Below are 23,811 nucleotides of genomic sequence, written 5' to 3' on the forward strand. Positions count from 1 at the left end.
ATCATACCTAGTAACGTGTGTAAATCACAGTCCAGGATAACCCAAAAAATTCCAAAAAGCATCTTATTTCCATTGGTGGTGGTTGTCAACATCTCTGGAAGTGCTAAGTATTTCTGTAGGTGCTCAGTAAAGTAAGTTTATTTATGTACAGGTACACATAAATAGTTACAGAAACTATCATACATGGTAACGTGCATGTAAATTATGCATCATAACCCCAAAAAAGTCAGTGACTCATTTCCATTGGTAGTTGTAGTAATTTTCAGTAATTCTACCCAGGGCCTCCAAGAGAAATTTTGCAAGGTGGAACAAGACTTTAGGGCCACTGGGGGCAGGCCAGAGGCAGTATAAGTGAATTATTCCATAATTATTTTTCTAAATAAACAAAAAATAGTTGAACTTATCCAAAACAATCATATGAAAATTGAAAATAAAACGTCTATGGCTATGGGGCCCTTTCAGAGATTCACAGCTGGACCCCAGACCAATGTACCCCCTGAACCCCCCCTTCCCCATAGGCCATGTTTCTACCTACATTAGTACAACAGTGTTTTTGTATTTCTAGCTGGACATGAGCTCACACATGGCAATAGTCATGTCTCCGAAGGAAGAATCTGAGATCATCACCATAAAGAAGGCTTGTAGTGCTACTGTCGATGTCTTCTCTAAGTATCTTAAGGAACAAATCATGGATATTATTGACAGAGATAAGAAGGTAAGACTGGCACATGTGCTGTACTTGTGTGTCTTTATTGTGGAGATGTTTTGCTACAGTGTCTTCTTCAGTCCAGTGCAAGGAAGAATGCTGAAGATCAGGAGGAGTTTGAGTAGTCAGTCCCTTAGTCTGGAGTTAATGTAGTCAGTCCCTCAGTCTGGAGTTAATGTAATCAGTCCCTCAGTCTGGAGTTAATGTAATCAGTCCCTCAGTCTGGAGTTAATGTAGTCAGTCCCTCAGCCTGGAGTTGATGTAATAATTCCATCAATCTTGATCAAAGTGATGGACTGATCACATTGACTCCAGGCTAAGGGACTGATTACCACAAACTCATCATCATCATCATCATCCACTGTTCTTCTCTGTAAGCGACTGAAGAAGCCTACTGTGTAGGCGAAACTTTTCCACAATATAGATACCAAAGTGTTAAACTTATGTTTTATTATTAACTTGTCAGTAAATAACAAAAAGGCACAATACTGTGACAAACAATACAGAAATAACCCACACATAGAAGAGGGGAGCTTACAACATTTTGGTCCTACTTGGACCATTTACAGTCACACTAACAAAAAGGAGAGAAGGAGGGAGTATATATAGACCAGCAGACAGGGACGGGACAAGAGAGATAGTAGGAAAGGAAGAATAGTAGTAGTGGTAAAGGTAGTAGTAGTGGTAGTAGTAGTAGTAGTGGAGTCAGTCAAAGATTAACCCTTTGACTGTTTTGGTCGTATATATTTGTCTTACGAGCCATTGTTTTTGACGTATATATACTTATAAATTCTAGCGGCTTCAGATCAAGCAGGAGAAAGCTGGTAGGCCCACATGTGAGAGAATGAGTCTGTGTGGTCAGTGTGCACCACAGTGCATAATGAGTATGGAAAAAAAAAGTGGACTGACCATAGAATTGATGAGGGAAAAAGAGTGAGTGGTGCACTTTTTTTTTTTGGAGGCAAAGAGGGGAATTAAAATACCAAATTTGTGGTGTATTTTCGTATAGTATTTATGGTTGTATTCTTGTTTTCCTGGTCTCATTTGATAGAATGGAAAATATACTATAGAAATAGAGGTAATTTTGATTGGTTTTACTATGAAAAGAACCTTGAAATGGAGCTCAAAGTAGGGGAAATGTTTGATTTTTGCCAATGTTCAAAAGTAAACAAATGATGTCATTTTCCAATAAATGTCCAAGTAGCCATTCTAATATGCAATCATGAATGGGTTGACATTATTTATACAATTATTAAAATATTGTAGTAGTCTTCATAACAGTAAATCTTCTATTTTGTATTGGAATAAAAATTCAAAATAGAAAGCAAGAGTAACATCAGAGGGGCCTGGAGACATGACTGATGAACAAAGAAAATGTTATTTTAGAGCCAGGAATGTCTACATTGTTCATTCTGGACCCTATTTTGAAATTGTCATATTTTTTAATTTTCGTGAAATTGGCCAAATTGCAAATTTCTGACCACATTATTGGGTAGTTGAAATCGGTAAATGGGCAGTTTCTTGTACTCAAGCGATAGAAAAATTAGAGTTCTAAAGAAATAGCTACGAGTTTGGTTGACTGGAACAATGGAATTAGCCGAAAATAGGGCTCAAAGTGGACGAAATCGCCGATTTGTAAATATCGCCGAGGTCGCTAACTTCACGAGAGCGTAATTCCATCAGTTTTCCATCAAATTCAGTTTTTTTGTGTCATTACAATCAGGAAAAGATTCTCATTTCATAAGAAAATATAATTTTTTTTTTTTTTTTTGAAATTTTGCGACCCCAGGAGACACCTCAGGATTGGGGATTGCGACAGTCAAGGGGTTAAAAAAGAGGAGCACTGCAGATGGTCCAAGTCGGACTGAAACATCGTCATAAACTTCTCTCTCCTATGTGCACGTTATATGTGCATGAGCTTTTCAATATTTATACCATTTTCAAAGTACTACTTCATCTTATACATAATAAATTGTTCCATTGAGTGGAATTTATGTAAAAAAAAAAAAAATTCAAATCACTTCACTCTACATTTGAATTGTAGCTGAAATCAGAATGAATTTCGTGGTGAAAGGAATATTTAACCGAGGCAATGTTTTTAGCAGTGTGTACATGACCTTTGTGTTAGGTAAAAGGAAACAAGTGCAACCAGTGTGACATTTTATTGTGGCAACATTTCACTCTCCAGGAACTTTTTCAAACTGGCTGGACAAAGCGTGTCATAAGAAGCAACTAAAATGCCAGAAGCAAGGGGCTAGTAACCCCTTCTGTATACACCTTGCCTCAGTGGGATATGGCTGGTTTGGTGAAAAAAAAAAAGAATATTGCAGTAAGCCTACTGGCCCATACTAGGCAGATTCTTCTCAAACCCAAACCCCATAACAAAAGTATTTCCTCAGCCCATTATCAGGGTTACCCATGCAATAAGCTTTGATAATCCTATTAACCCATGCGCAAGTCCCACTCAAATCCAACCCCTTTCACTCATGTATTTATCTAACCTATTATTTAGCTTTTTTTTTTTTCTTCAACCCACCGGCCGTATCCCACCAAGGCGGGGTGGCCCAAAAACAAAGGCGAAAGTTTCTCTTTTTAAATTTAGTAATTTATACAAGAGAAGGAGTTACTAGCCCCTTGCCCCAGGCATTTTAGTCGCCTCTTACAACACGCGTGGCTTACGGAGGAAGAATTCTGTTCCACTTCCCCATGAATAATTATTTCAATAATAGTGCATAGGTACCAAAATTCTGATCTGTGCATGCTATATCCCTTCAAGAAAAAACTGGGAGTATTGGATTCAGATTGGATATATTTAGATTTAGAAAGGATTTTATTATTATTAATACAGCTGTTTCCCACAACTGCGGTACTCTTCACAACAACTCCAAGGCTGAGGGACTGATTACCTCGTCTTTTGTATATAGTTCTACTGTCTTGAAGTTATGTCCTGGAATTTGTATTGATCAAGCCACTGGATGGTGAAACTTCTACAATAAAGATACCCAGACGTTGCACATGTGTCTTAACTTTCATCTTGTCAGTATTGTATACCTTTCTTGCACAACCTAGTAGGGTTATTGAAGGTAAAGCTTTGAGCAGCTTCAAGTATAGGTTAGATAAATATACGAGTGAAAGGGGTTGGATTTGAGTGGGACTTGCACGTGGGTTAATAGGATTATCAAAGCTTATTGCTTACATAACATTGATAATGGGTTGGCAAATAATTTTTAGTGGGTTTGGGTTTGAAAAGGACCTGCCTGGTATGGGCCAGTACTTCCTTTCTTAGGTTCTTGAAGCCCAGTAATGAAATGATAAGTAACATTGAAATGTTTATATACAGTTTTCTATATTTTTTTCACTAAATCTAAACTTTTTCTCAGTTTTTTTTTTTATCGTGCTAGATAGGTTTACGGTATAGACAATTTATAAGCCAATAAGGTATTCTGGCATAACATATTCTGTATGGTATGAACCTTGGTGAAAATTAAGACACATGTATAACAGTTAGGTATCTTTATTGATCAAACATGTCACCTACACAGTAGCCTTCTTCAGTCAAATACAGAGACAGCAGGTGTAGTAGTGAAATAAAGATGATGTAATCAGTCCATCAACCTTGGAGAAAAAGTATTTGAGGTGGTCAGTCCCTCAGCCTAGAGAAGAGTTCAGCTCCATGGAGCTGAACTCTTCTCCAGGCTGAGGGACTGACCACCTCTAATCTTCTTATCCGAGGTTGATGGACTGATCACATCATTATTTCATTACTACTGTTGCCTCTGTATTTGACTGAAGAAGTCTACTGTGTAGGCAAAACATTTCATCAATAGAGATACCCAACTGTTACACGTGTCTTAATCTTCAACTTGTCGGTATTTTATACCATTTTCTACAACACAGGAGCCACGTGATCACATCGTCTACCCACCTTCATCCCAACATAACATTCTTCAGGTCATCGTGTGTCACTCACACCTCACTCTCTGGAGTTTACCTGGAGAGAGTTCCGGGGGTCAACGCCCCCGCGGCCCGGTCTGAGACCAGGCCTCCTGGTGGATCAGAGCCTGATCAACCAGGCTGTTGCTGCTGGCTGCACGCAAACCAACATACGAGCCACAGCCCGGCTGATCCGGAACTGACTTTAGGTGCTTGTCCAGTGCCAGCTTGAAGACTGCCAGGGGTCTGTTGGTAATCCCCCTTATGTGTGCTGGGAGGCAGTTGAACAGTCTCGGGCCCCTGACACTTATTGTATGGTCTCTTAACGTGCTAGTGACACCCCTGCTTTTCATTGGGGGGATGGTGCATCGTCTGCCAAGTCTTTTGCTTTCGTAGTGGGTGATTTTCGTGTGCAAGTTCGGTACTAGTCCCTCTAGGATTTTCCAGGTGTATATAATCATGTATCTCTCCCTCCTGCGTTCCAGGGAATACAGGTTTAGGAACCTCAAGCGCTCCCAATAATTGAGGTGTTTTATCTCCGTTATGCGCGCCGTGAAAGTTCTCTGTACATTTTCTAGGTCGGCAATTTCACCTGCCTTGAAAGGTGCTGTTAGTGTGCAGCAATATTCCAGCCTAGATAGAACAAGTGACCTGAAGAGTGTCATCATGGGCTTGGCCTCCCTAGTTTTGAAGGTTCTCATTATCCATCCTGTCATTTTTCTAGCAGATGCGATTGATACAATGTTATGGTCCTTGAAGGTGAGATCCTCCGACATGATCACTCCCAGGTCTTTGACGTTGGTGTTTCGCTCTATTTTGTGGCCAGAATTTGTTTTGTACTCTGATGAAGATTTAATTTCCTCATGTTTACCATATCTGAGTAATTGAAATTTCTCATCGTTGAACTTCATATTGTTTTCTGCAGCCCACTGAAAGATTTGGTTGATGTCTGCCTGGAGCTTTGCAGTGTCTGCAATGGAAGACACTGTCATGCAGATTCGGGTGTCATCTGCAAAGGAAGACACGGTGCTGTGGCTGACATCCTTGTCTATGTCGGATATAAGGATGAGGAACAAGATGGGAGCGAGTACTGTGCCTTGTGGAACAGAGCTTTTCACCGTAGCTGCCTCGGACTTTACTCTGTTGACGACTACTCTCTGTGTTCTGTTAGTGAGGAAATTATAGATCCATCGACCGACTTTTCCTGTTATTCCTTTAGCACGCATTTTGTGCGCTATTACGCCATGGTCACACTTGTCGAAGGCTTTTGCAAAGTCTGTATATATTACATCTGCATTCTTTTTGTCTTCTAGTGCATTTAGGACCTTGTCGTAGTGATCCAATAGTTGAGACAGACAGGAGCGACCTGTTCTAAACCCATGTTGCCCTGGGTTGTGTAACTGATGGGTTTCTAGATGCGTGGTGATCTTGCTTCTTAGGACCCTTTCAAAGATTTTTATGATATGGGATGTTAGTGCTATTGGTCTGTAGTTCTTTGCTGTTGCTTTACTGCCCCCTTTGTGGAGTGGGGCTATGTCTGTTGTTTTTAGTAACTGTGGGACGACCCCCGTGTCCATGCTCCCTCTCCATAGGATGGAAAAGGCTCGTGATAGGGGCTTCTTGCAGTTCTTGATGAACACAGAGTTCCATGAGTCTGGCCCTGGGGCAGAGTGCATGGGCATGTCATTTATCGCCTGTTCGAAGTCATTTGGCGTCAGGATAACATCGGATAGGCTTGTGTTAATCAAATTTTGTGGCTCTCTCATAAAAAATTCATTTTGATCTTCGACTCTCAGTCTGGTTAGCGGCTTGCTAAAAACTGAGTCATATTGGGACTTGAGTAGCTCACTCATTTCCTTGTTGTCATCTGTGTAGGACCCATCTTGTTTAAGTAGGGGCCCAATACTGGACGTTGTTCTCGATTTTGATTTGGCATAGGAGAAGAAATACTTTGGGTTTCTTTCGATTTCATTTATGGCTTTTAGTTCTTCCCGCGATTCCTGACTCCTAAAGGATTCTTTTAGCTTAAGTTCGATGCTTGCTATTTCTCTGACCAGTGTCTCCCTACGCATTTCAGATATATTGACCTCTTTTAGCCGCTCTGTTATTCTTTTCCGTCGCCTGTAAAGGGAGCGCCTGTCTCTTTCTGTTTTACATCTACTCCTCCTTTTTCTTAGAGGAATAAGCCTTGTGCATACATCGAGTGCTACCGAGTTAATCTGTTCTAGGCATAAGTTGGGGTCTGTGTTGCTTAGTATATCTTCCCAGCTTATATCGGTTAGGACTTGGTTTACTTGGTCCCACTTTATGTTTTTGTTATTGAAGTTGAATTTGGTGAATGCTCCCTCGTGACTAATCTCATTATGTCGGTCTGGGGCTCCGCGCATACATGACTGAACCTCAATTATGTTGTGATCTGAGTATATTGTTTTTGATATGGTGATATTTCTTATCAGATCATCATTGTTAGTGAAGATGAGGTCTAGTGTATTCTCCAGTCTAGTAGGCTCTATTATTTGCTGGTTTAAATTGAATTTTGTGCAGAGATTTAAAAGCTCGCGTGAGTGTGAGTTTTCATCAGAGCTGCCTCCTGGTGTTATTACTGCAACAATATTATTTGCTATATTCCTCCATTTTAGGTGCCTTAAGTTGAAATCCCCCAGGAGCAAGATGTTGGGTGCAGGAGCTGGAAGGTTTTCCAGACAGTGGTCAATTTTTAACAGCTGTTCCTGGAATTGCTGGGATGTTGCATCCGGAGGCTTGTAGACTATCACAATGACTAGGTTTTGGTTCTCGACCTTTACTGCTAAAACTTCCACTACATCATTTGAGGCATTTAGCAGTTCTGTGCAAACAAGTGACTCTGCAATGTACAGGCCAACCCCCCCCTTTTGCCTGTTCACTCTGTCACATCTGTATAGGTTGTAACCTGGGATCCATATTTCGTTGTCCAAGTGATCCTTTATGTGGGTCTCAGTGAAAGCCGCGAACATTGCCTTTGCCTCTGCAAGCAGTCCACGGATGAAAGGTATTTTGTTGTTTGTTGCTGGCTTTAGACCCTGTATATTTGCAAAGAAGAATGTTATCGGACTGGTGGTATTGTTGGTACTGCTTGTATATACTGTCTTTTTAACTTCTATGTTAGAAGTGATCAGGGTCCCAGTACTGAAATGTTTCTAATAAATATGTTCTATACACATGCAGGATTTCAGGTACGTCTTGCTACTTCTACTTACACTTAGGTCACACTACACATACATGTACAAGCATATATATACACACCCCTCTGGGTTTTCTTCTATTTTCTTTCTAGTTCTTGTTCTTGTTTATTTCCTCTTACCTCCATGGGGAAGCGGAACAGAATTCTTCCTCCGTAAGTCATGCGTGTTGTAAGAGGCGACTAAAATGCCGGGAGAAAGGGGCTGGTAACCCCTTCTCCTGTATATATTACTAAATTTAAAAAGAGAAACTTTTGCTTTTCTTTTTGGGCCACCCTGCCTTGGTGGGATATGGCCAGTTTGTTGAAAGAAGAAGTGGAGAATTATCGCTTTTTCACTGATGGGCAGAACTTCACAGCTTCTCTTAGGCTTTGAGCAACTACCACCATCACTACTTTTGTGCTTTGGTGTCATTATTATTAAGCAAAATTAAGGGTTATTTTTAGGTCAGGGTAAACCGTGGATAACTGAAACCATGGAAACCGAATCTGTGGATATGGGGGCACTATTGTATTATTGTGTTAGACACAGAGTTTGGACAGGTTAGCAACTAATGCATGATTTAAAATGCAATTAACCCTTTAAGGGTTTCGGCCGTACTAGTATGGCTTACGACCCAGGGTTTTTGACGTACTAGTACGCCTAAATTCTAGCGCCCTCAAATCTAGTGGGAGAAAGCTGGTAGGCCTACATATGAAAGAATGGGTCTATGTGGTCAGTGCGCACAGTATAAAAGAAAATCCTGCAGCACATAGTGCATAATGAGAAAAAAACTTTGACCGTTTTTTTTTTTTGGAATAAAACAGCGACTTTGCACTATATTTTCATGTGGTATTTATTGTTGTATTCTAGTTTTCTTGGTCTCATTTTATAGAATGGAAGACATATTACAGAAATTGAGATGATTTTGACTGGTTTCACAATGAAAAGTACCTTGAAATTGAGCTCAAAGCAGCAGAAATGTTCGATTTTTACCAAAGTTCAAAAGTAAACAAATCATGCCAAGAGTCCAATACACGTCAACTGGTGAGTCTAATATTCTTTTGCAAGTGTGCCAATATTATTTATACCATTTTTTACACTAATGCAGTAGTCTGCATAACAGTAAATCTTCTATTTTTTTGTGAGAATAAAAATTCAAAGCGGAAAGCAAAAGAATGTAAGAGGGACCTTGAGACGTGACTAATGAACAGAGGAAATATCATTTTAGTGCCAGGAATGTCTTTCTTGTTTATTCTGGACCCTATTCAGAAATTGGCATCTTTTGAAATTTGTGTGAAATTGACAAAATTGCTAAATTCTGACCACTGTACTGGATAGTTGAAATTGGTAAATGGGTGGTTTCTTGCACTCATTCGATAGAAAAAATGGAGTTCTAGCGAAATGTTCATGTTTTTTGTCGACTAGTACAGTGGAATTGGCTGAAAATGGGGCTCAAAGTGGGCAAAATTGGCAATGCATAAACATCGTCGAGACTGCTAACTTCGCGAGAGCATAATTCCATAAGTTTTCCATCAAATTTCATACTTTTGGTGTCATTATGATCGGGAAAAGATTCTCTATCATTTCATAAGAATTTTTTTTTTTTAAATTTGGCCGACCCTGAGAACGAGTCTCAGAGAGGGCCTGTCGATCCTCAAAGGGTTAATTAGAATGACTGAAATTATACATTGATGCCAGCTAAACTAGTATTTTAATTAACTAGAGGTTGAACAATGTATCAAACAGCATTTGCAGTTGTGTGTGTCAGGAATGTGGTGATCTGTGCTTTGAAAATGGGTTGAGCAAATGTTTTGCTAGTGAGTTTGTGATTGAGAAGGACCTGCCTAGTATGGGCCAGTAGGCCTGCTGCAGTGTTCCTCTTTTCTTATGTTCTTATTATTTGAAGTGTAATGAACACTTGTCAATGTTCAACACTAACCCCACTTGAGTTTGAAACTCAAGAGATTAAAAGATCTGTAAATTTCAACCCCTTCTGGGGTCCTCTTCAGTAGATGATCCCAAAAAGGGGTCATGATAAACAGATCAATTAATATCCTGAGTTTCTGTCTCCTTGTGGACTATTTTTGAGCATTAACCCTGTGTGTACATAATTAATTTCATAGACTGTATCACAGTAATTTATTTGTATGTAGTGTCCCTGACTTTCGCTTGGCTGATTTCATAGGACTGAAAAATTACTTAGGTGGGCTGAACTGGAATGACCTGACTAAGGGTCAGGTAGGTGGTGATGGTTGCCGATATGATGCTTTCCAGGGCATAGTTCTAGCTGCTCAGTCAAATTATGTTCCAAATAGGGAAATCAGATCAAACAAAAATGATCCTAAATGGATGAACAATAGATTAAAATATCTGATTGGTCAAAAGAGAGGCATACATAGGCAAATCAAAAGAGGAGAGGGGCAATTGAGAAATCGATATATTCAGTTAAAGAGAGAAATAAAAAAGGGAATTAGAAAAGCAAACAGAGATTATGAGGTTAAAGTTGCAAGAGAATCGAAGACTAACCCAAAAGGATTCTTTCAGGTATACAGAAGTAAGATCAGGGACAAGATAGGCCCACTCAAAAGTTCCTCGGGTCAGCTCACTGACAGTGATAAGGAAATGTGTAGAATTTTTAACACATACTTCCTCTCAGTTTTTACACAGGAGGATACCAGCGATATTCCAGTAATGATAAATTATGTAGAACAGGACGATAATAAACTGTGCACTATTAGGGTCACAAGTGACATGGTCCTTAGGCAAATAGATAAATTAAAACCTAACAAATCCCCAGGCCCTGATGAACTGTATGCAAGGGTTCTAAAGGAATGTAAAGAGGAGCTTAGCACACCTTTGGCTAATCTTTTCAACATATCACTACAAACTGGCATGGTGCCAGATAAGTGGAAAATGGCAAATGTGATACCTATTTTCAAAACAGGTGACAGGTCCTTAGCTTCGAACTATAGACCAATAAGCCTAACCTCCATAGTGGGAAAATTTATGGAATCAATAATTGCCGAGGCAGTTCGTAGCCACCTTGAAAAGCATAAATTAATCAACGAATCTCAGCATGGTTTTACAAAGGGGCGTTCCTGCCTTACGAATTTATTAACTTTTTTCACTAAGGTATTTGAGGAGGTAGATCATGGTAATGAATATGATATTGTGTATATGGACTTCAGTAAGGCTTTTGACAGGGTGCCACATCAGAGACTATTGAGGAAAATTAAAGCACATGGAATAGGAGGAGAGATTTTTTCCTGGATAGAGGCATGGTTGACAAATAGGCAGCAGAGAGTTTGCATAAATGGGGAGAAATTAGAGTGGGGAAGCGTCACGAGCGGTGTTCCACAGGGGTCAGTGTTGGGCCCCCTGCTGTTCACAATCTACATAAACGACATAGATGAGGGCATAAAGAGCGACATCGGCAAGTTTGCCGATGACACCAAAATAGGCCGTCGAATTCATTCTGACGAGGACATTCGAGCACTCCAGGAAGATTTGAATAGACTGATGCAGTGGTCGGAGAAGTGCCAGATGCAGTTTAATATAGACAAATGCAAAGTTCTAAATGTTGGACAGGACAATAACCATGCCACATATAAACTAAATAATGTAGATCTTAATATTACGGATTGCGAAAAAGATTTAGGAGTTCTGGTTAGCAGTAATCTGAAACCAAGACAACAGTGCATAAGTGTTCGCAATAAAGCTAATAGAATCCTTGGCTTCATATTAAGAAGCATAAATAATAGGAGTCCTCAGGTTGTTCTTCAACTCTATACATCCTTGGTTAGGCCTCATTTAGATTATGCTGCACAGTTTTGGTCACCGTATTACAGAATGGATATAAATTCTCTGGAAAATGTACAAAGGAGGATGACAAAGTTGATCCCATGTATCAGAAACCTTCCCTATGAGGATAGACTAAGGGCCCTGAAACTGCACTCTCTAGAAAGACCTAGAATTAGGGGGGATATGATTGAAGTGTATAAATGGAAGACAGGAATAAATAAAGGGGATGTAAATAGTGTGCTGAAAATATCTAGCCTAGACAGGACTCGCAGCAATGGTTTTAAGTTGGAAAAATTCAGATTCAGGAAGGATATAGGAAAGTACTGGTTTGGTAATAGAGTTGTGGATGAGTGGAACAAACTCCCAAGTACCGTTATAGAGGCCAGAACGTTGTGTAGCTTTAAAAATAGGTTGGATAAATACATGAGTAGAAGTGGGTGGGTGTGAGTTAGACCTGATAGCTTGTGCTACCAGGTCGGTTGCCGTGTTCCTCCTTTAAGTCAATGTGACCTGACCTGACTAGGTTGGGTGCATTGGCTTAAGCCGGTAGGAGACTTGGACCTGCCTCGCATGGGCCAGTAGGCCTTCTGCAGTGTTCCATCGTTCTTATGTTCTTATGTATACAAAATGTTGTAAACTATGTATAATAATATAGTACAGTATGTCAGTGGTATAGTATACATGACTTCATATGTATACAGTGTATTATAGTATGTCACTGTGTATACCAGATATACTGTGGTATATCAGAAATGTGTGGTCTCTATGTATATATAGACTAGATTTAGATGTACCTAGGGATTGGCAGAGAGCATGCATAGTTCCTTTGTACAAAGGCAAAGGGGATAAAAGAGAGTGCAAAAATTATAGGGGGATAAGTCTGTTGAGTGTACCTGGTAAAGTGTATGGTAGAGTTATAATTGAAAGAATTAAGAGTAAGACGGAGAATAGGATAGCAGATGAACAAGGAGGCTTTAGGAAAGGTAGGGGGTGTGTGGACCAGGTGTTTACAGTGAAACATATAAGTGAACAGTATTTAGATAAGGCTAAAGAGGTCTTTGTGGCATTTATGGATTTGGAAAAGGCGTATGACAGGGTGGATAGGGGGCCAATGTGGCAGATGTTGCAAGTGTATGGTGTAGGAGGTAGGTTACTGAAAGCAGTGAAGAGTTTTTACGAGGATAGTGAGGCTCAAGTTAGAGTATGTAGGAAAGAGGGAAATTTTTTCCCAGTAAAAGTAGGCCTTAGACAAGGATGTGTGATGTCACCGTGGTTGTTTAATATATTTATAGATGGGGCTGTAAGAGAAGTAAATGCGAGGGTCTTGGCAAGAGGCGTGGAGTTAAAAGATAAAGAATCACACACAAAGTGGGAGTTGTCACAGCTGCTCTTTGCTGATGACACTGTGCTCTTGGGAGATTCTGAAGAGAAGTTGCAGAGATTGGTGGATGAATTTGGTAGGGTGTGCAAAAGAAGAAAATTAAAGGTGAATACAGGAAAGAGTAAGGTTATGAGGATAACAAAAAGATTAGGTGATGAAAGATTGAATATCAGATTGGAGGGAGAGAGTATGGAGGAGGTGAACGTATTCAGATATTTGGGAGTGGACGTGTCAGCGGATGGGTCTATGAAAGATGAGGTGAATCATAGAATTGATGAGGGAAAAAGAGTGAGTGGTGCACTTAGGAGTCTGTGGAGACAAAGAACTTTGTCCTTGGAGGCAAAGAGGGGAATGTATGAGAGTATAGTTTTACCAACGCTCTTATATGGGTGTGAAGCGTGGGTGATGAATGTTGCAGCGAGGAGAAGGCTGGAGGCAGTGGAGATGTCATGTCTGAGGGCAATGTGTGGTGTGAATATAATGCAGAGAATTCGTAGTTTGGAAGTTAGGAGGAGGTGCGGGATTACCAAAACTGTTGTCCAGAGGGCTGAGGAAGGGTTGTTGAGGTGGTTCGGACATGTAGAGAAAATGGAGCGAAACAGAATGACTTCAAGAGTGTATCAGTCTGTAGTGGAAGGAAGGCGGGGTAGGGGTCGGCCTAGGAAGGGTTGGAGGGAGGGGGTAAAGGAGGTTTTGTGTGCGAGGGGCTTGGACTTCCAGCAGGCATGCGTGAGCGTGTTTGATAGGAGTGAATGGAGACAAATGGTTTTTAATACTTGACGTGCTGTTGGAGTGTGAGCAAAGTAACATTTATGAAGGGATTCAGGGAAACCGGCAGGCCGGACTTGAGTCCTGGAGATGGGAAGTACAGTGCCTGCACTCTGAAGGAGGGGTGTTAATGTTGCAGTTTAAAAACTGTAGTGTAAAGCACCCTTCTGGCAAGACAGTGATGGAGTGAATGATGGTGAAAGTTTTTCTTTTTCGGGCCACCCTGCCTTGGTGGGAATCGGCCGGTGTGATAATAAAAAAAAAAAAAGTCTGTTGAGTGTACCTGGTAAAGTGTATGGTAGAGTTATAATTGAAAGAATTAAGAGTAAGACGGAGAATAGGATAGCAGATGAACAAGGAGGCTTTAGGAAAGGTAGGGGGTGTGTGGACCAGGTGTTTACAGTGAAACATATAAGTGAACAGTATTTAGATAAGGCTAAAGAGGTCTTTGTGGCATTTATGGATTTGGAAAAGGCGTATGACAGGGTGGATAGGGGGGCAATGTGGCAGATGTTGCAAGTGTATGGTGTAGGAGGTAGGTTACTGAAAGCAGTGAAGAGTTTTTACGAGGATAGTGAGGCTCAAGTTAGAGTATGTAGGAAAGAGGGAAATTATTTCCCAGTAAAAGTAGGCCTTAGACAAGGATGTGTGATGTCACCGTGGTTGTTTAATATATTTATAGATGGGGTTGTAAGAGAAGTAAATGCGAGGGTCTTGGCAAGAGGCGTGGAGTTAAAAGATAAAGAATCACACACAAAGTGGGAGTTGTCACAGCTGCTCTTTGCTGATGACACTGTGCTCTTGGGAGATTCTGAAGAGAAGTTGCAGAGATTGGTGGATGAATTTGGTAGGGTGTGCAAAAGAAGAAAATTAAAGGTGAATACAGGAAAGAGTAAGGTTATGAGGATAACAAAAAGATTAGGTGATGAAAGATTGAATATCAGATTGGAGGGAGAGAGTATGGAGGAGGTGAACGTATTCAGATATTTGGGAGTGGACGTGTCAGCGGATGGGTCTATGAAAGATGAGGTGAATCATAGAATTGATGAGGGAAAAAGAGTGAGTGGTGCACTTAGGAGTCTGTGGAGACAAAGAACTTTGTCCTTGGAGGCAAAGAGGGGAATGTATGAGAGTATAGTTTTACCAACGCTCTTATATGGGTGTGAAGCGTGGGTGATGAATGTTGCAGCGAGGAGAAGGCTGGAGGCAGTGGAGATGTCGTGTCTGAGGGCAATGTGTGGTGTGAATATAATGCAGAGAATTCGTAGTTTGGAAGTTAGGAGGAGGTGCGGGATTACCAAAACTGTTGTCCAGAGGGCTGAGGAAGGGTTGTTGAGGTGGTTCGGACATGTAGAGAGAATGGAGCGAAACAGAATGACTTCAAGAGTGTATCAGTCTGTAGTGGAAGGAAGGCGGGGTAGGGGTCGGCCTAGGAAGGGTTGGAGGGAGGGGGTAAAGGAGGTTTTGTGTGCGAGGGGCTTGGACTTCCAGCAGGCATGCGTGAGCGTGTTTGATAGGAGTGAATGGAGACAAATGGTTTTTAATACTTGACGTGCTGTTGGAGTGTGAGCAAAGTAACATTTATGAAGGGATTCAGGGAAACCGGCAGGCCGGACTTGAGTCCTGGAGATGGGAAGTACAGTGCCTGCACTCTGAAGGAGGGGTGTTAATGTTGCAGTTTAAAAACTGTAGTGTAAAGCACCCTTCTGGCAAGACAGTGATGGAGTGAATGATGGTGAAGGTTTTTCTTTTTCGGGCCACCCTGCCTTGGTGGGAATCGGCCAGTGTGATAATAAAAAAAAAAAAAAAAATTAGATGTTATGCATACAGGTGGTCCTTGACTTATGATGCAAGTCGGAAACCGAATCTGTGGATATGGGGGCACTATTGTATTATTGTGTTAGACACAGAGTTTGGACAAGCTAGCAACTAATGCATGATTAAAAATACAATTAATTAAAATGAGAGGTCAGAGGGAGGGGGTAAGGGAGGTTTTGTGTGCCATGGGCTTGGACTTCCAGCAAGCGTGCATGAGCATGTTAGGAGCAAATGGAGACAAGTAGTTTTTAGAACTTGACGTGCTGTTGGAGTGTAAGCAAGGTAACATTTACGAAGGGATTCAGGGAAACCAGCAGGCCAGACTTGAGTCCTGGAGATGAGAAGTCTGCACTCTGAAGGAGTGGTGTTAATGTTGCAGTTTTATAACTATAGTGTAAGTGCACCTCTTGCAAGACAGTGATGGAGTGAATGATGAAAGTTTTTCTTTTTCGGGCCACCCTGCCTTTGGTGGGAGACGGCCGATGTGTTAATAAAAAAAATTTGCTGTCACTAAGTAAATAAACAAATAATTACTGTAACCAGTTACCAGTACAGTATTGGAAAGTCAATAAATGAATACAAGTTATGGACTTGCAGTCTTCATGCTGGGTAATTATCTTAACCCTTAAACGGTCCAAACGTATATATACGTTCACTCGCGTAGCGCCCCAAATTTTTTGAGAAAAAAAAAATCTTTTCTTTTAAAAGGAAAAAGGAGCATATGGTACCCAGGCATCCCCAATTATTTTAATATGGTGCACAGTGAGTGTGCACACCCATTCTCTCATGTCTAGGTGACTCAGGCTTATTGTGGCAATGTTGAATGAATGACAAAGAAAATGTATATATACGTTTGGGGCGCTACGCGCATGAACATATATATACGTTTGGATCGTTTAAGGGTTAAGTATCATCTCCAAAGTAATTGGTGCTGTACCATCGTAAAGTTGAAATATTGTAAGTCAAGGAACGCCTGTACTTTAAAATTATTTAAAGGCTTTATCAGTGTAGAGATGTTAAAGAATTTGACCTGTAATTTTTTGTTTTTTGTTTTGTTTTAGGTTAAGCATGCCAAGCTAGCCGAGGGAGTGGAGCAAGCCATGACTGACAAGAAATATGTCGGGAATTTCGACACCCAGCAGATAGAGCCGTGTTATCCACCGATTATCCAGTCTGGGGGAAATTATGCCCTCAAGTTCAGTGTATCCAGGTACCTGTGGAATAGTAGTTACTTTTTTCTAGTTATTAAGCTGCCCTGGAAGTCCTTGTCCACTGCTGGAAATCCTTATCCACTGCTGGAAATCCTTGTCTGCTCCTGGAAATCTTCGTCCATTCCTGGAAATCTTCGTTCACTCCTGGAAATCTTCGTCCACTCCTGGAAATCCTTGTCCCTGTCCTGGAAGGAATTGTTCACTTCAGGAAATTTTTATTATACATGGTTTACCATCCAGTAATTCTGGAGGTGGGAAGTACAGTGCCTGTACTCTGAAGGATGAGTGAGGATGTTATAGTCCTGGGGGTGGGAAGTACAGTGCCTGTACTCTGAAGGATGAGTGAGGATGTTATAGTCCTGGGGGTGGGAAGTACAGTGCCTGTACTCTGAAGGATGAGTGAAGATGTTACAGTTCTGGGGGTGGGAAGTACAGTGCCTGTACTCTGAAGGATGAGTGAAGATGTTACAGTTCTGGGGGTGGGAAGTACAGTGCCTGTACTCTGAAGGATGAGTGAAGATGTTACAGTTCTGGGGGTGGGAAGTACTGTGCCTGTACTCTAAAGGATGAATAAAAATGTTATAGTTCTGGGGGTGGGAAGTACAGTGCCTGTACTCTGAAGGATGAATAAAAATGTTATAGTTCTGGGGGTGGGAAGTACAGTGCCTGTACTCTGAAGGATGAATGAAGATGTTACAGTGATGGAGTGAGTGATGATGAAAGTGTTTCTTCATTTTTGGGTCACCCTGCCTCAGTGGGAAATGAGCAGCATGTAAAAAAAAAAAGTAATTTGAGCCCCAGAATGAACCCAAATCATAAATTAAGTTTATTGTACCAAAAATTTGTTATATACAATTCAGAATTTCTATTCTTGACTCCTTCATTTCTCATGACGTGTACATATATATAAAAATTTTGTTTTTCCTTTAGCCTGCCCAAAATGCTCTGCAGTTTAGTCACTTATTAGTATATATTATTATTGTAATAAAGTTGGTAGAATTACCGACAATATGTAAAGTAAAAGGACACAAGTACAACTAATGTGACATTTTATTGTTGCAACGTTTCGCTCTCCAGGAGCTTTGTCAAGCCATTACTGGCTTTATCAAGCCAGTAATGGCTTGATAAAGCTCCTGGAGAGCGAAACGGTGCCACAATAGTTGCACTTGTGTCCTGTTACTTTATATATATTATTATTGCTATTATTTATTGTTGTTATTTAATATTATTGATATTTTTTATTATTACTCATTTTTTATGTATTATAGTTATAAGAAGTGTTATAAGAAGAGCAGAATATATGGAGAGTAAAAGAAAGGTAAAGAGAGTAATGAGAGAGTGCAAAAGGAGAGCAGATGATAGAGTGGGAGAGGCACTGTCAAGAAATTTTAATGAAAATAAGAAAAAATTTTGGAGTGAGTTAAACAAGTTAAGAAAGCCAAGGGAAAATATGGATTTGTCAGTTAAAAACAGAGTAGGGGAGTTAGTAGATGGGGAGATGGAGGTATTAGGTAGATGGCGAGAATATTTTGAGGAACTTTTAAATGTTAAGGAAGAAACAGAGGCAGTAATTTCATGCACTGGTCAGGGAGGTATACCATCTTTTAGGAGTGAAGAAGAGCAGAATGTAAGTGTGGGGGAGGTACGTGAGGCATTACGTAAAATGAAAGGGGGTAAAGCAGCTGGTACTGATGGGATCATGACAGAAATGTTAAAAGCAGGGGGGGATATAGTGTTGGAGTGGTTGGTACTTTTGTTCAATAAATGTATGAAAGAGGGGAAGGTACCTAGGGATTGGCGGAGAGCATGTATAGTCCCTTTATATAAAGGGAAAGGGGACAAAAGAGACTGTAAAAATTATAGAGGAATAAGCTTACTGAGTATACCAGGAAAAGTGTACGGTAGGGTTATAATTGAAAGAATTAGAGGTAAGACAGAATGTAGGATTGCGGATGAGCAAGGAGGTTTCAGAGTGGGTAGGGGATGTGTAGATCAAGTGTTTACATTGAAGCATATATGTGAACAGTATTTAGATAAAGGTAGGGAAGTTTTTATTGCATTTATGGATTTAGAAAAGGCATATGATAGAGTGGATAGAGGAGCAATGTGGCAGATGTTGCAAGTATATGGAATAGGTGGTAAGTTATTAAATGCTGTAAAGAGTTTTTATGAAGATAGTGAGGCTCAGGTTAGGGTGTGTAGAAGAGAGGGAGACTATTTCCCGGTAAAAGTAGGTCTTAGACAGGGATGTGTGATGTCACCATGGTTGTTTAATATATTTATAGATGGGGTTGTTAAGGAAGTAAATGCTAGGGTGTTTGGGAGAGGGGTGGGATTAAATTATGGGGAATCAAATTCAAAATGGGAATTGACACAGTTACTTTTTGCTGATGATACTGTGCTTATGGGAGATTCTAAAGAAAAATTGCAAAGGTTAGTGGATGAGTTTGGGAATGTGTGTAAAGGTAGAAAGTTGAAAGTGAACATAGAAAAGAGTAAGGTGATGAGGGTGTCAAATGATTTAGATAAAGAAAAATTGGATATCAAATTGGGGAGGAGGGGTATGGAAGAAGTGAATGTTTTCAGATACTTGGGAGTTGACGTGTCGGCGGATGGATTTATGAAGGATGAGGTTAATCATAGAATTGATGAGGGAAAAAAGGTGAGTGGTGCGTTGAGGTATATGTGGAGTCAAAAAACGTTATCTATGGAGGCAAAGAAGGGAATGTATGAAAGTATAGTAGTACCAACACTCTTATATGGGTGTGAAGCTTGGGTGGTAAATGCAGCAGCGAGGAGACGGTTGGAGGCAGTGGAGATGTCCTGTTTAAGGGCAATGTGTGGTGTAAATATTATGCAGAAAATTCGGAGTGTGGAAATTAGGAGAAGGTGTGGAGTTAATAAAAGTATTAGTCAGAGGGCAGAAGAGGGGTTGTTGAAGTGGTTTGGTCATTTAGAGAGAATGGATCAAAGTAGAATGACATGGAAAGCATATAAATCTATAGGGGAAGGAAGGCGGGGTAGGGGTCGTCCTCGAAAGGGTTGGAGAGAGGGGGTAAAGGAGGTTTTGTGGGTAAGGGGCTTGGACTTCCAGCAAGCGTGCGTGAGCGTGTTAGATAGGAGTGAATGGAGACGAATGGTACTTGGGACCTGACGATCTGTTGGAGTGTGAGCAGGGTAATATTTAGTGAAGGGATTCAGGGAAACCGGTTATTTTCATATAGTCGGACTTGAGTCCTGGAAATGGGAAGTACAATGCCTGCACTTTAAAGGAGGGGTTTGGGATATTGGCAGTTTGGAGGGATATGTTGTGTATCTTTATATGTGTATGCTTCTAGACTGTTGTATTCTGAGCACCTCTGCAAAAACAGTGATAATGTGCAAGTGTGGTGAAAGTGTTGAATGATGATGAAAGTATTTTCTTTTTGGGGATTTTCTTTCTTTTTTGGGTCACCCTGCCTCGGTGGGAGACGGCCGACTTGTTGAAAAAAAAAAAAAAAAAAAAAATGTTTATTATGATTATGATAATTATGAGTGTGACTATTATGATTATTATTCTTCAGAAATAGCAATAATGGTTGTTTACAGTGATAAAAATGCGATGCACTTCGGAGCCATCGTGTGTTGTATGGGGGTGCGGTACAAGAATTATTGTTCCAACATCTGTCGTACCTTCATGGTCAATCCTCCGGAGAAAATGCAGCAAAATTACGAGCTGCTCTTGGAACTCTTCGACAAGTTAATCAACACACTCAAGGTCAGTCGCAGTTTTGATTTTTGTTTTTGTTTTTCTGTGTTTTTCGTATATGTTTTAGTTAGGGTTCTTTTTTCGTTTTCTGTGTTTCCACATACGTTTTAGTAGTCGCTCTTTTTCTTTTCCTGCATTTCCACACGTTTTAGTAGCTATCGTGTTCTCTGTGATTTGTTTTTATATGATTTTGATAATGGTATCATGGTTATTCCTTACGTAGCAGCATGGAAATGTGTTAGGCAAATATTTTTGTTAGTGGGTTTGGGTTTGACAAGGACCTACCTAGTATGGGCCAGTAGGCCTTCTACAGTGTTCCTCCTTATTTATGTTCTTGTTAACCCTTGCAGTGCCGAAACCCCTGTTCTCAAACTTGCTCTCAGGGTCAAAGAATTTAAAAAAAAAAGATGTCGTGAAATGATAGAGAATTGTTTCCTAAGGTAATGACTCCAAAAGTACAGTGGACCCCCGCATAACGATCACCTCCGAATGCGACCAATTATGTAAGTGTATTTATGTAAGTGCGTTTGTACGTGTATGTTTGGGGGTCTGAAATGGACTAATCTACTTCACAATATTCCTTATGGGAACAAATTTGGTCAGTACTGGCACCTGAACATACTTCTGGAGTGAAAAAATATCGTTAACCGGGGGTCCACTGTACTAAATTTGATGGAAAACTTATGGAATTATGATCTTGCAGAGTTAGTGGTCTAGGTGATATTTATGCATTGGTGATTTCACCCACTTGGTCCCTATTTTGGACCAATTCCATTGTTCCAGTCGATTAAACTCGGCTATTTCGCTAGAACTCCTTTCATTCTGTTGATTGATTACAAGAAACCACCTATTTACCTATTTCAACTACCAAGTGATCTGAAATTACTAATTTGGCCAATTTCACACAAAATTCATGAAAGGCCAATTTCAAAATAGGGTCCAGAATAAACAATGCAGACAGTCCTGGCACTAAAATAACATTTTCTCTGTTCATTAGTCACATCTCCAGGCCCCTCTTATATTACTCTTGCTTTCTGTTTTGATTTTTAATTCACAGAAAAAATAGATTTACTGTTATTCAGATTACTGCATTATTGTAATATTTGTATAAATATGTAATATCAGTGCATTCGTTAATGCATATTAGACCCACCATTTGACGTGCATTGGACGCTTAACATGATTTGTTTACTCTTGAACATCAGCAAAAGTCAAACATTTTTGCTACTTTGAGCTCAGTTTCAAGCTCTTTTTGGCCCAAAATAATATGTCTTCCATTCTATCAAATGAGACCAAGAAACTGAGAATACAGCCATAAGAACCATTGGAAAATGCACTGCCAAGTCGCTGTTTTAAACCAAAAACATGGCTGCAGTTTTTTTCTCATGCACTGTGTGCTGCGTAATTTTTTTTATATGGCGCACACTTAGTGCCTAGACCCATTCTCTCATATGTACGCCCAAATTTACCACTCGCAGCTTATTTGAGTGAGCTGAGCTCACGGTGTTGTACTACTGGACCGACCCTGGCTTCAAAGCCAGGGTCGGTCCAGTAGGATAATAACAAAATCTAATAATTTCATGAATTTTTTTCATTGACATTTATGTATAAAACATATTCCAGTAATATTTTGTGAAGGGATTCAGGGAAACTGGTCAGCCAGACTTGAGTCCTGGAGGTGGGAAGTACAGTGCCTGTACTCTGAAGTTCTGAAGAGTGGAGATATTTTCTGTTTAGAGTGACATCTAAACTGTCATGTCTGTATACCTCTGGCAAGTCAGTGATGTGTGAATGATGGTGAAAGTGTTTCTTCTTTTTCAAGTCACCGTGCCTTGATGGGAGATGGCCAGGGTGTTAAAAAAAAAATAGTATCAGTATCATGGTTTAGGAATAGCATTAAGTACCATGGTACAAAAAAATCAAGAGAGTATGGAACATAATCGTTCATGAACACAATGTACTTAAACAGTGATGATAGCAGGGCTGTGGAGTCATGAAGTCAGAGTGGGAAGCAATTCTTGGGTTACTGGAGTCAGTAAAATGTAATTAAAGGAGTCTGAGGTGCTATAAATAAAGGAGTCAGAGTTGAATGTTTTATGTGCTGACTCCTCAGCGCTGGATGATCAGGATGATGCTCTTGAGTATGGTGATGATGCCAAAAGTGCAGCAATCCCCGTTCAGCTTCCAGCAATTTGTAAGAAAGAAGCCCATGACTCTTGCCTTCAAAACTTGCCTTTTAACTGGCTGTCAAGATGCCGAAAAATGCTTAAAAATAAAGGTCCTGAAGATAAAGACGTACAAACTATGCTATTTGCTCTTAAGTGCCTGCACACTGTAGTCAAAGCATAATAGTTTTACCATCTTATGAGCAAGAGATTGTAATAACTCACTACAATGGATACACTACAAATCTTTTCATGGAACATTGCTTCCATCAGGAAGCGGTTGCCTGACTTACATCATATTAGTGCAACCAAGAATATTGATGTCATCTGTTTGCAGGAATGTAGATTGAAAGATGGAGCACCTCCACCAAACTTGCCTGGATATGCAGCTTATAACCTAAGGTCAACCAACTGTTGTGTGATGTATGTCAGAAAGAACTTGCCACATTCACTCCTTTCCTTGCAGAGTCAAGTTAACATGCAGTATCATGGTGTCAGAGTATATGCAGGCGATTTTTCCATAAACATTTTTAATCTCTATGCCCCAGCGAACCAGCTTTGACCTGATGCTTTACCAGATCACATCAATAGTGAACCTACCATCATTCTTGGAGATTTTAATGCCAGACATAAGAATATTGGTGGGTCTATAACAAACACCAATGGAACTAAACTAGTGAAATTGCTAAATGAGCATGATAATGTTCGAATTGTGGGCACTACTGAGCCTACTCACATATATGGTGGCATACTTGATCAGTGCCTTGGATTTAATACATCATATACGATGCATGACTCTGTCATAGTTGATGATCTTCTATCTGATCACTTCCCAAGACTAACAACTGTCAATCTTGATCACATCTCCAGCAATCAAGGAGCTAAATACAGAAGGAGGAAACTTATTCTCAAACCAGAACACAGAGACAACTTTATTAACCACTTGGATCAATGGTATAAGAATTACGAGCCCATTGGCACACAAAAATTTAATGATGATTTAATTACCACTATTGAGAGTGTTCTCACAGATCAAGTGGGCAGGAATAGGAAACAAAGACCCTCCACTATAAATAACAA

At 40.2% G+C, this 23,811-nt stretch overlaps 1 protein-coding gene across 1 annotated transcript in view; it reads left to right on the plus strand.

Annotated features, from left to right (window-relative positions):
• The first annotated feature begins 569 nt into the window (after positions 1-569).
• The window catches only part of LOC138855511 (FACT complex subunit SPT16-like), a 55,492-nt gene continuing 32,250 nt past the window's right edge, over positions 570-23,811 (plus strand). Inside the window, exons 1-3 of the mRNA XM_070105227.1 lie at positions 570-715; positions 16,669-16,817; positions 20,407-20,575. Of these exons, the coding sequence (XP_069961328.1) occupies positions 572-715; positions 16,669-16,817; positions 20,407-20,575 (462 nt within the window). The 5' untranslated portion in view covers positions 570-571. The remainder of the gene's footprint in view (positions 716-16,668; positions 16,818-20,406; positions 20,576-23,811) is intronic.

The sequence above is a fragment of the Cherax quadricarinatus genome, chromosome 97, assembly GCF_038502225.1.
Source record: "Cherax quadricarinatus isolate ZL_2023a chromosome 97, ASM3850222v1, whole genome shotgun sequence".
Taxonomy (NCBI): domain Eukaryota; kingdom Metazoa; phylum Arthropoda; class Malacostraca; order Decapoda; family Parastacidae; genus Cherax; species Cherax quadricarinatus.